This window comes from Geotrypetes seraphini, chromosome 10 (genome assembly GCF_902459505.1).
Source record: "Geotrypetes seraphini chromosome 10, aGeoSer1.1, whole genome shotgun sequence".
NCBI lineage: Eukaryota > Metazoa > Chordata > Amphibia > Gymnophiona > Dermophiidae > Geotrypetes > Geotrypetes seraphini.
In genome coordinates this window covers 97,777,498-97,791,367 of record NC_047093.1, presented here as the reverse complement: position 1 = coordinate 97,791,367, position 13,870 = coordinate 97,777,498, and the positions used below count along the sequence as shown (strand labels likewise).

General features: G+C 43.7%; 1 protein-coding gene across 2 annotated transcripts in view; it reads left to right on the top strand.

Annotated features, from left to right (window-relative positions):
• PAXX (PAXX non-homologous end joining factor) overlaps positions 1-13,463 on the top strand; it is a 61,335-nt gene extending 47,872 nt beyond the window's left edge. Inside the window, exons 6-8 of one of the 2 annotated variants that reach the window (XR_004540816.1) lie at positions 2,256-2,346; positions 11,943-12,033; positions 12,322-13,463. Coding sequence is in view for 1 of the 2 variants with exons in the window: in XM_033960468.1 (XP_033816359.1) it covers positions 2,256-2,346; positions 11,943-11,982 (131 nt within the window). In the remaining variant the exon portion in view is untranslated. Of the gene's footprint in view, positions 1-2,255; positions 2,347-11,942 lie in introns of both variants that reach the window. The other variant, XM_033960468.1, reaches the window with a different exon arrangement.
• The last annotated feature ends 407 nt before the right edge of the window (positions 13,464-13,870 follow it).

Here is a 13,870-nt window from a genome sequence, read left to right as displayed (position 1 = left end):
TCCAGTTGGCTCCAAGGGGCCTAACCCCTTTGGCCACGCCACAGTGGCTGCAGCATTTTATCTCCGATGGCAGGGGCCTCTCTGATGATATAGGTGGCCCTCACAGTGCCTGCTCGAATCACGGCACTTAGGAGCTGTAACACGCTGGGGCAAGAGAAGCAGCAGGTAAAATCACAATGCTCCACTCTCCTTCACCAGGCACCTTTCACTGGAAACTCTCTCCCCGATTAGAGGGATTTTTTAGGGGCTTCGATTACTTCAGCCAACTCACGTGGTCATTTGGGAGGCAAATCTATAAAGGAGATGTATAAAGTTGACACATATCTTGCACACGTAAGTGCCTCCCTAACTGCCAGATACATTCTACTTTATAGAATAGTGTGCAAGTGCTATGGTGTGTAACTGCAAGGCGATGAAGCTTAGGCAGGCTATGGACATGGCAGCAAGTGTTGTATACAACTTGTACAATACTATCAGTTTAAAGCAGTCATTGATCTGGTGTAAGTAATATCACTTAAGTTTGGTACGTCCTATCAGCATTCTAGAATGTCTTGGGCATGCCTGTGCCATTATAGAATTGATATTTATTGCTTGTCATTGTGGTGCATAATTACAAAGCACCAAGTTGTAGAATTACTCCTAAATCCTTAGCTCCAGAAAAATGCCCCAGTGGATGCCATGTAGACTTCAGCAGATGACAAATACCAGAATTTTTTTTTTATTTTATCTTAGAATTTTGACATAATATTCAAGCATGTAAAAGAAATAAGAAAAAAAACTTAGCAATACAGGGAAACCCTTTCATAGAGGAAATAAACCTCATCCATTAGTCCACAATACTGCAGGAGTCGAGCAGAAAATAAAAATATAGAAAAAGACAAAAAAAATCCCCTAACACCTCAACTGAAACCTCTACAATGGCAGCCAGATTATGTGCTAACCAAGGGGAAACTATCATTGTAGCCAGTCCACCCTCCCAAGCTACCAAAAATTTCAATAATTGCTTAGATTCAAGAAAAAAAACCAAACAAAATTATTACCATTAAATTTTACATCCTGACATATAACAGGAACTAGAATTTTTTTTAATTTAATGAAAGTTCACATCCACAAAATCTATAAACTGCATCTAAAGTTAGGGGCCTATATTGGTACACTTACCTGATGTAGGCACCTAATTAATTGATTAATAGGCTAAATTGGCACCAATAATTGGCACTCGACACCTCTTAATTGGCACTAATGGGAGTTAATTGAAAGTTAGGCGCCTAACTTGGTGTGATTCTACAAGTTAGCCACCTAGTTCAAAGTGCGTAATGAAAAGTGGACACGGTTAGAGGCGGATCGTGGGTGTATTTTTGAGTTAGGTGCCTGCTTTTGAGTAAGGTGCAGGCGTTTAGGCCAAGAAAACCCTGGTTTAGAGTGAGCTTAAATGTTAAAATGCTTAGTGCCACCTAAACATGCTTAGACTGCTAACTTTTATAGAATTGCGCTTAGCGCCACACTAGTCAGCACTGATATTTTTTAGGTGGCATATATTGAATCGGGCCCTTAGTGTCTAATCTCATCCCTAGTTCCAATTCAGCTGGAAGCCCAAAGCAGAAGCACCACCCTGCAGGCCAAAATTCTATTTTTCTGCAGAGGAAATGAGAGTTGAAGCTGTTGCTTCCCATATGTGTAGGACCATCTCGGGCTGGAAATGTGCCCTATGCAACATGCTCCCTAGAATTCCTATCAGGCCCACTGCATTGCAGCCAAGCAGGGAAAGCAGTGGATAGGACACAATTTTGGAGCCCCTGCCTTCCTTGCACCCTATGGGGCCGCATTGCCAGCACTTAGCTTGTTATGACACTGCATATATGTACAAGAATATTGCTTCCCAGCACAGATGGTGGAAGGAGACTTTGTCTCTTTAGATGTGTGTCTCAAACTCAAAACCCTTTGCAGGGCCACATTTTGGATTTGTAGGTACTTGGAGAGCTTCAGAAAAAAATAGTTAATTTCTTATTAAAGAAATGACAATTTTGCATGAGGTAAAACTCTTTATAGTTTAAAAATCTTTCCTTTTGGCTAAGTCTTAATAATAATATTGTCATTTATAGCTTCAGAGACATATGATCAAGAAACTGTTTTATTTTACTTTTGTGATTATGATAAACATACCGAGGGCCTCAAAATAGTACTTGGCGGGCCACATGTGGCCCCCGGGCTGCGAGTTTGAGACCACTGATTTATGTCTATTTTTCCTTTCTTAGATTTGGATTTCAGAAAAAACAAAGGCGGGTTATCTAACATGAGCAAGAAAAGAGTCCCAGGGGAGTCACTTATCAATCCGGGCTTCAAAAGGTAATAGTCTAACCCGCTCCAAACAGTGCAGCTGGTGGAGGAAGGGCTCGGAGGCTTTTTCCTACATCGAGGTGATTTTTTTCAAGGGAAAGCTGATAGATGTGCTGGACCTTGGTATCCTGAATAACCCCATGAAAGTTAGTTGTGTTTTTTAAGGAGCTTTACACGTCTTATCTGGAATATATGTTTACTGTGCCATAAGATTTTGAGTGTGTTGGTACTTACTTGTCATTACTAGAACAGACTATTAATTTTTCTGTATAAAACCATCAGTAGAATATAAGAGAAGCAGAAGGTAAGAGAGATCGTGTTCAGAAATTATTCCAAACAGTCCTGCCTTGCAGTGCACCTAGCTATTTCACAAAAATATAGAAATATAATGGCAGATAAAGGCCAAATGGCCTTATCCAGTCTTCCCATCCACAGCATCTCCCTAAGAGATCCCATGTGCCTGTCCTACTCTTTCTTTAATTAATACACAATCCAGAGACCAACATGCACAGCTCTGCCAGTGCAACAAAAGCAGTGGATAAAAAATTATCTCAGGACAAGCAGGCAGCATATTCTCACATGTGGACGATGTCATCCATGGAGCCCTGGTACGGACAGCTTTAAAAGTGCATTGCTATTTTAAGTTTTTAGAAACTTTGTGACTGTCCACACCGCGCATGCAAGAGTGCCTTCCCACCCAGCGTAGGCTCATGGTACCTCAGTTCTTCGTTTTCCGTTGAGTGAAGCCGTGTTTCTGAACTCTGTTCATTTTTTTATGCTTTGCCTTCCCACTACGCATCTTTTTTTATTCTGTTTTTTCATGTTTAGTTCTTTTTAAATTTAAAAAATTTAAATTGAATCAGGTTGGGCAGACTGGATGGACCATTTGGGTCTTTATCTGTCGTCATGTTACTATGTTTTCTTTATTCTTTGGGAAAAAAGAAAGTTTTCTTGTTTTTCCTTGCGGGCTCTACCCTTAGAGACCCTGGTTTTCTCTCCAGTGGAGTTTAATCTTGCTGACACAGTCTTCCTGTCTATGTCTAGACCAGTGGTTCCCAAACCCTGTCCTGGGAGACCCCCCAGCCAATCGGGTTTTCAAAATATCCCTAATGAATATGCATGAGAGAGATTTGCATATAATGGAAGCGACAGGTATGCAAATCTCTCTCATGCATATTCATTAGGGATATCTTGAAAACCCGACTGGCTGGGGGTCCCCCAGGACAGGGTTTGGGAACCACTGGTCTAGACTGTTAATCGACTTCAAAAAGTGCTTTGGTGCCAAATGCATATATCTATCACTGACCCACTTAGTTGGTGCTTGCAGTGCCTTGACCCTGAACACTGAGTAGAATCCTGCGCCCGATGTTCTACCTTGCAGAAACGCTCCTTTAAAAACCGTAAACTTCAACAGGAGATGTTGTTCAGGACTATGGACATCAATAAAACCTCGCAACCATCAACATCGAAGACTCAAGCATTGGCATCAGTATTGGGAGATCTTGCACCATCAGGTAAGTCAGCTAAGAAGTTGCCAGCTTCCCAATCGATATCACAGGTCATCGAAGCATTGAGTCCCTCAATGAAGACCAAGCAGCAACACCCCCTATCGCGGCTTGCCTCATCTTCAAGGTGTGCATCTTCGTTGAGGTCATCCTCTCCAAGGCAAGTTGCTGCACCATTCGTACCAGCAGATAAGCCACAGGTACCCGTGCTTTCATTTCAGGAAAAGCTCGATGAGCTGTTCCAAAGGTAGCTGGGTGATTTATTTAAACTCCATGCACCAGCATTGACTCCTGTACCGGTCCAACCTGAGCATACTGCCACTAGGCCCTGTGGTACTGTAGTTGGCTCTCCAGTGGAACGTCCATATGGATATTCCTCCACTCAGCTCCTCTCTTCTCAATGTTCGCCACCTTGAGGTCGATCAAAGCATTGGAGATCACATTCCCCATCAGTGCATCAATCCACCTCATCGAGACATTGGTATTCCTCCTCTTCCTCTCAATGTTTGAAACCAGAAAGCATTGTTCTTCATCACATACTTCAAAACGAAAAAGAGCTTCACATTGTACCTCCTCCTCTTCTTCTTCAGATCAGTACTGGAGACGACGTAAGCATCGATCTTTTCGATGCACCCCATCACCGAAACTACTTTATGACTCTGACTTACAGACTGATGCTGATTTGGATTCTGGCACTGAGGTTTACGATACTCCTTTAGAGCCTTCTCAGAAATCTCCACCAAAGACAAGATCTCCTATTGAAAGATTTTCCTTCACTAAATTTATTAGGCAGTTAGGCAAAGACATACCTGTTAAACTGGAAGCTGATTCTGCCTACAGGAACTTCTCAAACTACCATTGCATGGTATTCTCAAAGAAACTCTTCACAAGAATTGGGAAACACCCTTGACTATTACAGTGGTTCCCAGAAAGCTTGATTCTCTATATAGAATCATTTCTTCTCTGGGTTTTGATAAACCACAGCTTCACCAATCATTAGTGGTAGAATCAACTTTGAAAAAGTCTTTTGCTTCTAAGATCTATGCCTCCACTCCACCAGGCCATGAAGAACATAAGAATTGCCACTGCTGGGTCAGACCAGTGGTCCATCATGCCCAGCAATCCGCTCATGCGGTGGCCCTCTGGTCAAAGACCAGTGCCCTAACTGAGACTAGCCCTACCTGCGCACGTTCTTGTTCAGCAGGAACTTGTCTAAATTTGTCTTGAATCCCTGGAGGGTGTTTTCCCCTATGACAGATTCTGGAAGAGCGTTCGAGTTTTCTACCACTCTCTGGGTGAAGAACTTCTTCCTTACTTTTGTACGGAATCTATCTCCTTTCAACTTTAGAGAGTGCCCACTCATTCTACCTGCCTTGGAGAGGGTGAACAACCTGTCCTTATCTACTAAGGACGGACTATGGACAAATTTGGATGTCGCCTATATCAAAACTCCATATTGGCAAACAGGGTCCTGAATTATAATGTCTACATGTCCTTCTATGTAAAGCACCTAGTACAGAAATTACCTTTCTTTGATAAATATATTCCTGCACAACACCTTCAGGAATTTCACAATATCTTTCATACTCTTTTCCAAGCACGAAAGTATTTGTCTAGATTGGGTATGATGCTTTTGAGTTATCATCTAGAGCTTCAGCCATGTCAGTGACAATGAGACATATGGCATGGGTCAGAGTCTCAGATATAGACTTCAATCTTCAAGACAGATTGGCTAATATTCCCTGTTTGAGAGAAGAGCATTTTAGTGATGCCATTGACGGAGCCACACAAAAACTCACTGACCATGAAAATAATTGGAATGCTTTGGTTAAAACCAAGTCTAAGCCTCCTTCAACTTCTCAATCATCTAAACCTTTGTCATATCATAGGCATTTTTCTGCCAAACCTGCAATCTCTCATCTGCCTCATCAGAAGAAACAAAAGCAACAGTATCCTCAGAAGTCTTAACCAGTAGCTTCTCAAAAACCAGCACAGTCTTTTTGATGGACTCATGGAGAGCATAACTGCTGTTCTCTCTCTCAGCCTTTGACTCAGCCAATCGGGGACCTGCTTCAATTATACCATCAATGTTGGCAGTTGATTACTTCAGACCTCTAGGTTCTAAAAGTCATTTGAGAGGGATAATCTTCATTTCCTCACTATACCTCCAGATCATCCTACAAGAGAGTCTTCTTTCAGCCCTCAGTCAATGTCCCTTCTGCTTCTGGAAATAAAATCTGTACTTCTTCTAAATGCAATAGAAACTGTCCCTCCTACTCAAAGGAACCGGGGTTTTTACTCTCGGTATTTTCTTATCCCGAAGAAGACGGGAGTCTATGTCCAATTTAGGACCTCAGAGGCCTGAACAAGTTCTTAGCAAAGGAAAGGTTTTGCATGTTGTCCTTGACAACCTTATATCTCCTCTTGGATCAGAACGATTGGCTATGCTCTCTGGATCTAAAGGAAGCTTATACACATATTCCCGTTCACCCTGCCCACAGGAAATTCCTCAGATTTCAAGTGGCCCAACAACATTTTCAATACAAGGGTCTGACGTTTGGCCTTGCATCCTCACCCAGAGTGTTCACCAAGTGTCTGGTGGTAATGGCTGTGGCTATGTATGAACCCTTACGGGAGTCTTCCCTTGTGGATCTTATGGTCAAGATGGTGTTTCTGGTGGCAATTACTTAGGCGAGACGAGTTTCCAAGTTACAATCTCTGTCCTGCAGGGAACCGTTGCTTAAGATTACAGAAGCAGGGCTCTCCCTACACACGGTTCCTTCTTACCGAAAGTAGTCTTGGCCTTCCACGTCAATCAGGAAGTTCGTTTGCCTGTTTTTCACCCTATGGGGGTCTAAGGAAAAGGATAAAGCATTGCATTTGCTGGATGCCAAGCGAGTGCTTCTCCAGCTACTCAGTTACCAATGAGTTTCACATATCTGATCACCTTTTTGTTCTGCCAGTTATGTCAAGAAAGGGAAGCTGGTGTCCACAGCCTCAATTTCCAGATGGATTAAAATGGCCATTTCCTCTGTGTATGTGGGCTGCAGTAACTGATTGCATTGAAAGTGCACTCCACCAGAGGAGTTGCTTCCTAATGGACGGAGACTCAGGCATTTTTGTCCAATGAAATCTGTAGAGCAGGTATTTGGTCTACCAGGTTATTTAAGGTAGATGTAGCAGCAAAGAAAGATGCTGCTTTCTGGTCCTCCGTTTTGAAGGCAAGCTCAGCGGGCCTGCCCTAGACTCCAGAGACTGCTTGGTAAGTCCCTAGCATTCAGGACCACTAGACACATTGCACTAGAAAGAAAGATTATCATATATACTCTAATATAAACTGGGATTTTGGGGCCAAAAAAATCAGCCCAAATATGGGGGTCCTGGTTTATATTCAGGCCAGCACCCCCCTCTCAGATTTATTGCAGGCTGCCACCAGATTCTGCACCCTGCCCCCCTCCCTGCCCTGTCCATCGTACCTTCTCTGCCAATCCCTGATGGTTTAAAGGTGCAGCGGGCAAGAGCGAGATTTCCGCGCTCCTGCACAGCTGCTAACCCGATTGGTCGCTGCCGTGAGTTCTAGTTTCTTCAGCCACTGAGCAGCACTGAGCAGGAGCCACTTTGGCACTGCTGCTTGGTGCTGAGGGCTTCCTGAATGGCTTCTGTGAATTCTTGTGAGAATTTGCGGGAGCCAGTCAGGAAGTCGCTCAGCAGGGAGCTTCCGACTTCTCTCGATCTGATGGAAGCCCTCTGGCATGTTCTGATTCGGACCTCCCATCAGCATTTCTTTCGCTTTGCGATTTTGGGAAAGCACTATCGGTTTTGTGTGCTTCCCTTTGGTCTGATCACGGCTCCACAGACTTTCACCAAGATTATGGTGGTGGTGGTGGTGGCAACCTTACGCAAGGAGGGCATTCTGGTTCATCCCTATCTAGACAACTGATTGATTCAAGCAAAATCTGTTCAGGAGAGCTCCTGGGTTACAACTCAGGTTGTGGAGCTCCTGCAGTCACTGGGATGGGTGGTCAACTTGTCCAAAAGTCGGTTGACTGTCTCAGCGCTTGGATTACCTCGGAGTTCTCTTTTACACCAGCTTGGGGAGAGTCTTCGTTCCGGAGGCCCGAGTGTTCATTTCAGTCTCAGATTCACTTTCTGATGGATCGTTGGTGTCCTCAGGCACAAGATTTTCTGCAGGTTTTGGGGTCGATAGTGGCCTCCATGGACAAGGTCCGGTGGGCTTGGGCTCACATGCACCCAATTCAATATGCTGTTCTTCAGTGGTGGTTGCCTCAGATGCACAATCTGGACTCTCCTGTTCCTCTTCGGGGATTAGGTTGTTGCAGCCACCACTGGTGGTTACAGTCTTCCAATCTGGTGAAGGGAGTGAGCTTGGATCAGCCACAGTGGATGGTACTTATCATGGGTGCCAGTCTCCTCAGTTGGGGAGCTCAATTTCTCAGTCACTCAGCTCAGGGCAGCTGGTCTCCGGAGGAGGCGTCCTGGTCAATCAGTATTCTGGAGACCAGAGCCATCTGGTTGGCATTGCTAGTGTTCTAGACGTTGCTGATAGGCAAATCTGTTCGGGTTCTCTAGGACTATGCCATGGTGGTGGCTTCCGTCAGTCATCAGGAGGAAACCAAGAGTCATCTAGTGGCGCAGGCTTCTCTGCTTATGGCTTAGGCAGAGACTCATCTTCTGGACATCTTGGCTTCCGACAGCAGGAGTGAAGAATGTCCAGGCAGACTCCTCAGTTGTCATGTACTGGATCCCGGTGAGTGTTGTCTCGGTCCCGTGGATTTTGAGTTGATTCTGCAGGCTTGGGGCCAGCTGATCATGTACCTGATTGCTACGAGTGTCAACGCCAAAGTGCAGAGGTTCTTCAGTCGGCGCAGAGATTATCAACCAAGGGGCTGGATGCTCTGGTGTAGTCTTGGCTGACGGATGGCCTCCTATATGTTTTTTTTCCCCTGTGGCCAATGGTGGGCAGAGTCATTCTTTGCATTGCTCATCACATCAGCTATGTGATCTTGGTGGCTCCGGACTGGCCCAGGTGCCCGTGGTACGCAGATCTGGTTCATCTTCTCGTAGCAGATCCTCTTCCGCTGCCCCTCTAGCCCGACCTTCTGACTCAGGGTCCTATTCCAATGTTTGATCCGGGTCTCTTTTGTCTTATGGCTTGGCTCTTGGAAGGGAACGCCTAAGTAAAAAAGGTTAATCGGATAAGGTGATCTCCTCCCTCTTGGGTTCCCAATGTCTCTTTGAGGAGTGGTGCTCCACGTGTGGTGTGGTTTTCCTTTGCGCTTCTTTGCCTCACATCTTGGAGTTCTTTTAGGATGGTCTGGATAGGGGCCTTGCCTGGTCCTCCCTACAGGTTCAATTTACAGCTTTGACTATGTTTCATAGTTTGTTGCATGGTCAGTGTTTGGACTCTTCTTCGGATGTGATTCGGTTTTTGAGGGCAGCAAAAATGCTCTGTCCTCCGGTGTGGCCTTTGGGTCCAGCCTGGGATTTCAATCTGGTTCTTTCTTTGCTCATGACCCACCTTTTGAGCCTCTTAGCTCCTGCACGTTGAAGGACCTTACTCTTAAGGTGGTCTTCCTGGTGGCCATTCCTTCTGTGAGACATGTTTCCGAACTGCAGGCCTTTTTGTGTAGGCCTTCCTTCCTGGAGTTCTCTAGGGAGTGGGTCATGCTGCGGTTAGTTCCCTCTTTTCTGCCGAAGGTGGTTTTGCCTTTTCATGTCAACCAGTCCTTGGTCCTCCTGGTCTTGGGTAGTTGGGAGGGCTCTTTGGAGCAGAGATGGTTGCGCAAGTTGGATGTCTGTAGGGTCCTTCGCTCTTATGTTCAGCGGACCCAGGAGTTCTAGAAATTGGATCATGTTTTTTACCCTCTTAGCATGTCCTCGTAAGGGGGATGGTGCTTCTAAGGCTACCATTGCATGATGGATCAAGGTGGCTATCGCTTTGGCATACCTTCTTCAAAAGAAACCTGTTCTGGAATTTCTCAAAGCTCATTCCACTTGGGGGTCAGGCAGCTTCTTGGGTTGAGTCTTCTCTTGTACCTCTGGTGGATATCTGTAAAGCTTCAGTTTGGTCTTCTCTCCATTCTTTTGTGCGACACTATTCATGCGCTTCAGGACACAGTGTTCGGTGAACGTGTTCTTGTGGCGGCCCTTCGGGGGTCCCACCCATGATGGGTACTTCTTTAGTATGTCCCATCAGTTTCTGTGCCAATTTGGAAGGACTATGAAGAAGGAGAAATTAGGTTCTTACCTGCTAATTTTCTTTCTTTTAGTCCCGCCAGACCAGCACAAACCCCGCCCTGCTGTTTTTATTCAGAGTTTTGTGCAAAGAGTATGGTTTTTTTCCTGTGGTATCTTTTTGTCTGGGTTGTTAGGGGAAATTAAAAGAACAGCAGTGTTTGGTTCATCTAGCATAGCTGGCGAGCTGTGGGGACGTTTTTGAAGGTTCTTATTCTTCTCAATATCCAATTCTATTTCTCTCTGTTCATTGCTATTCTCCTTCTGGGAGTGAAGTTGCTGTTATGGTTCACAGTTATTAGTTTCTTAGTTCTGCTTGGCTATTCATCAGACTGACTGTACTTGGGACTGCACAGCTCACTTATGCTACAGCCAAAATTTTGTGTCTTAGACTTCACCTGCTGGTCGAGGTGAGCTATAACCCATCAGTTTCTGTGCTGGTCTGGAGGGACTAAAAGAAAGTAAATTAGCAGGTAAGAACCTAATTTCTCCTTGTTTGAGCATTTATTGTATAAACTACTAGTGTGGAGTGGATCATTTACATTTCTGGATACTACATGCTAAATTGCAAACTGAATTATCGACCATGTTTGATGGGGCCTTGAGGTTAGGCCCAGATGAACTTTAACCATGGGCCAGGGTCATATTAAGTTGCAGATAAAGAGAGAACCAATGTGCTCGCTACAGACCAAACAGAAGTAATGCCTGATGCATGTGTTTAACTGTATGAGAAAACATGTACTTGAAATGAAAAGAAGAGGCTAAGACAAAAAAAGAAGAGTGATAAACACACAAAAATATTTAAGAGTGCCTGATAACTATTCAATGTATCATAAATTGCTTTGGGTAAATCTCTTCATGAAAAAAAGTTAGTAAATCCCAATAAATAAAAAGTAAAAGACTAAAGCTTGAACTGCAAAACAAGAAAAGCAAAAAACAAAACAAAAAAGCCCTCTACCTCTAGAGTGCCAAAGAGCATGGTCATGTTGGGATATTTGAGGGTTATTTCCTTTGTAATGTTTGATGCTTCCACCTCCAATACAGCCCTATTCTCTCCATCTTTATGGGCCAATTTAATTCAGACAGCATTTTTGGCCTAGCTGACATGAGAAACTTAGCAGTCTTCCCTTGTCCTTTTTTCCTGTACCTCCATCTCATTTATGCTGTCTGTCTTCTGATATTGGTGAAGTATTTCTCTATGGTTTGTAACCCATTAAGGTCACATGCAGTCAGATAGAGACCAACTAAATTTTGGTTTTGTTTTTGGCACCAAAACCAGCCTGAAATCCAGGTTTGGGTTTCAACCAAAAATGCCAATGCATTTTCAGCTGAAGCTAAAACTCTCCACCTCCCCATTCTGCTTAGCCACCGGTGGGCTTGCCTTAAGAAGTACAGGTAGTCTAGTTGCCTCTTCAGGGGCAGGAATAAGCCCCACTCGTTCCTGCTTGGTGCAGCTGCTCAGTAGAAATGGCTGCCAAGACTGCCACAGGAGGTCCCGGCAGCCATTTTGAGAATGGAACCATCTGTGCATAGCACAGGAGCAAGTGGGATGCTCCTGTGCCCACTACCCACTAATGACTAGGCCCAGGAAGGGACTGCTGCTGGGGATGGGGGCTTTTTGGTTCAAGTGGGGGAATTGAGTGGGGGCTAGTGGATGAGGATAGGTTTTTTTTTTGGGGGGGGGGGTTTGGGGTTTTTTTCTGCCAAAACTGAGCAGCCAATTTTGGTAACGAATTCCGTTTCTGCAGAAACCAAAAATCCTGGTTTTGATCAGGGGGTCAGTGTGATGAGGGTAACAGGATAACAACAGATTTGTCTTAATGACTTATTTTTGTCTTCTTCCAGCAAAAAGGCAGCCATGGGAGTAGATTTCGAAGACTCCTGATGAAGGACAAGATATGGGAGGAAGATGAATTGAGATTCCCTTTTCTTGAAGGTTTTAAACAGACATTTAAAAAAATACTTTTTAATTTAATGAATTTTTGTCAGCTATCCCTAATGGACAAACTGAAGCTTTTATATTGGGAGGATAGTGTCCTGCCCATTTATCTGAGAATGTTGATTTGTAGCCTCATTAGACTAATGTGCTCATTTAGGTGAGCCATGATGAATACCATCAAGAAAGCCAAACTTGACCGGTTTGAATATTTAGGATGTCTACCGTGATTATTGCATACATTAGAGAACGAATATATGCAGATTTTGTTATACCTATTCATTTCAGATATCCCAAAAGTGCAACTAGCTGTTGTGAGGAGAAAGTTCAACAGGATTGGTTTAGGAATCATATCAGAGTGGCGTTCAGATGGTATTTTCTTCAGTATGAAGCGCAGAGCTCTTGTTCCACATGTATCCTCTCTGATCAACTTTTCTCTGCAGCCAAGAGTTCATCAGGATAACCAATGGAAAAGATTTCAGCAAATATAATAATGAAAGTTCTTATTTTTTAAAATCTTTAGAACAGAGCTGCCAAGGAGGCTAACCCATTCAGTGGGAGATTTGGAGTCTACTCCCACTCTATTCATTGCACTGCCCAGACCCACCCATCACTCCTTTCAGACCCACCCATCGCTCTGCCCAACTCCACCCATTGCTTGTGGGATTAGCGGCAGCAGGAGATGACATTTTATGAAAGCATTTCCTGTTGCCACGAAACCGGGAGGCCGCTAATCAAGAGTTTATAACATCTGATTATTATTATTTTTTTTTTTCAGTCAAGCCCCTGCAAGTTGCAGTGCTCTCCCTCTAGTGGTGAGAAACAGTAACTAGTCCTGACTGGGTCATGTCAGAAATTATTACAGAAGAAACATCACTTTTCTTAACATTGACATGAAAATAAATGCCTATGTCATTCCTCTAGTTATAGTATTGCTGGTTTATGAAAGCTGAACTATGCTTTAAATAGACTTCAGGTTCCTCATGCCCTTATCTTTGCTGTAGAATCTGCTCCATTTAATTGGTTGCTAGCACAATTTTATTCATGAAATGCTTTGCACAGTTAAACTAGAATGGTAAGCGCAGGTTGTGTGTTTTAGTGGACAATTAACTGACATTATTAGACAAGGCTGATTCCTATAGTATACAACATCATTCTCAAGAAAGTACCTACTCTGTGCTTCCTGACTAGTAAGTGAATGGTTTTAATCTGTACGCGGCATATTTTTGATAGTGCCCTTTATATGTACTGTCAATATTATTAGCAAGTCAGTTTTTCACCTGAAGAACACGTGAAACAATGAACTGTTCTAATTGTACTCCTCTTAGCTTTTTACAGAATTTTGTGAGTGTGTGTTTTTATGTAGGGGTTTTAGTGATATTTTTAAAAAATCCTGTAACTTATTTTAAATAAAATTGCATTACAGCTTTGTACGGTTTCTTCTTTTTTTGAGTAGTTCCCAATAAACTTAGAAGACTGCTGCAAGCATCAGGTGTAACATGTAAGGATGTGATATGTTTTAAAGCTGGAAAAGGGCCTTTTGGGTAGGGATACCATATGGCTCCAGAAAAAGGAGGACGTATTAAGATGTCTGGGTTTTACTTCCTTTGAAAGCAATGGAAATAAAACTCGGATGACTCAATCCTTCCTCCTTTTTCTGGAGCCATATGGTAACCCTACTTTTGGGCCTGGTACTTTCTTTTTGCTCCTTTTGGATTTCTACATCATTCAGACTTGACTCCTCTTGGGCTACAATGCCATGATTTTGCAACTCTCTGGGTTGGCTCCCCTATTTGCTAACTCCTTACAACTCTGCACAGTTAGTGCAATAGTCCTT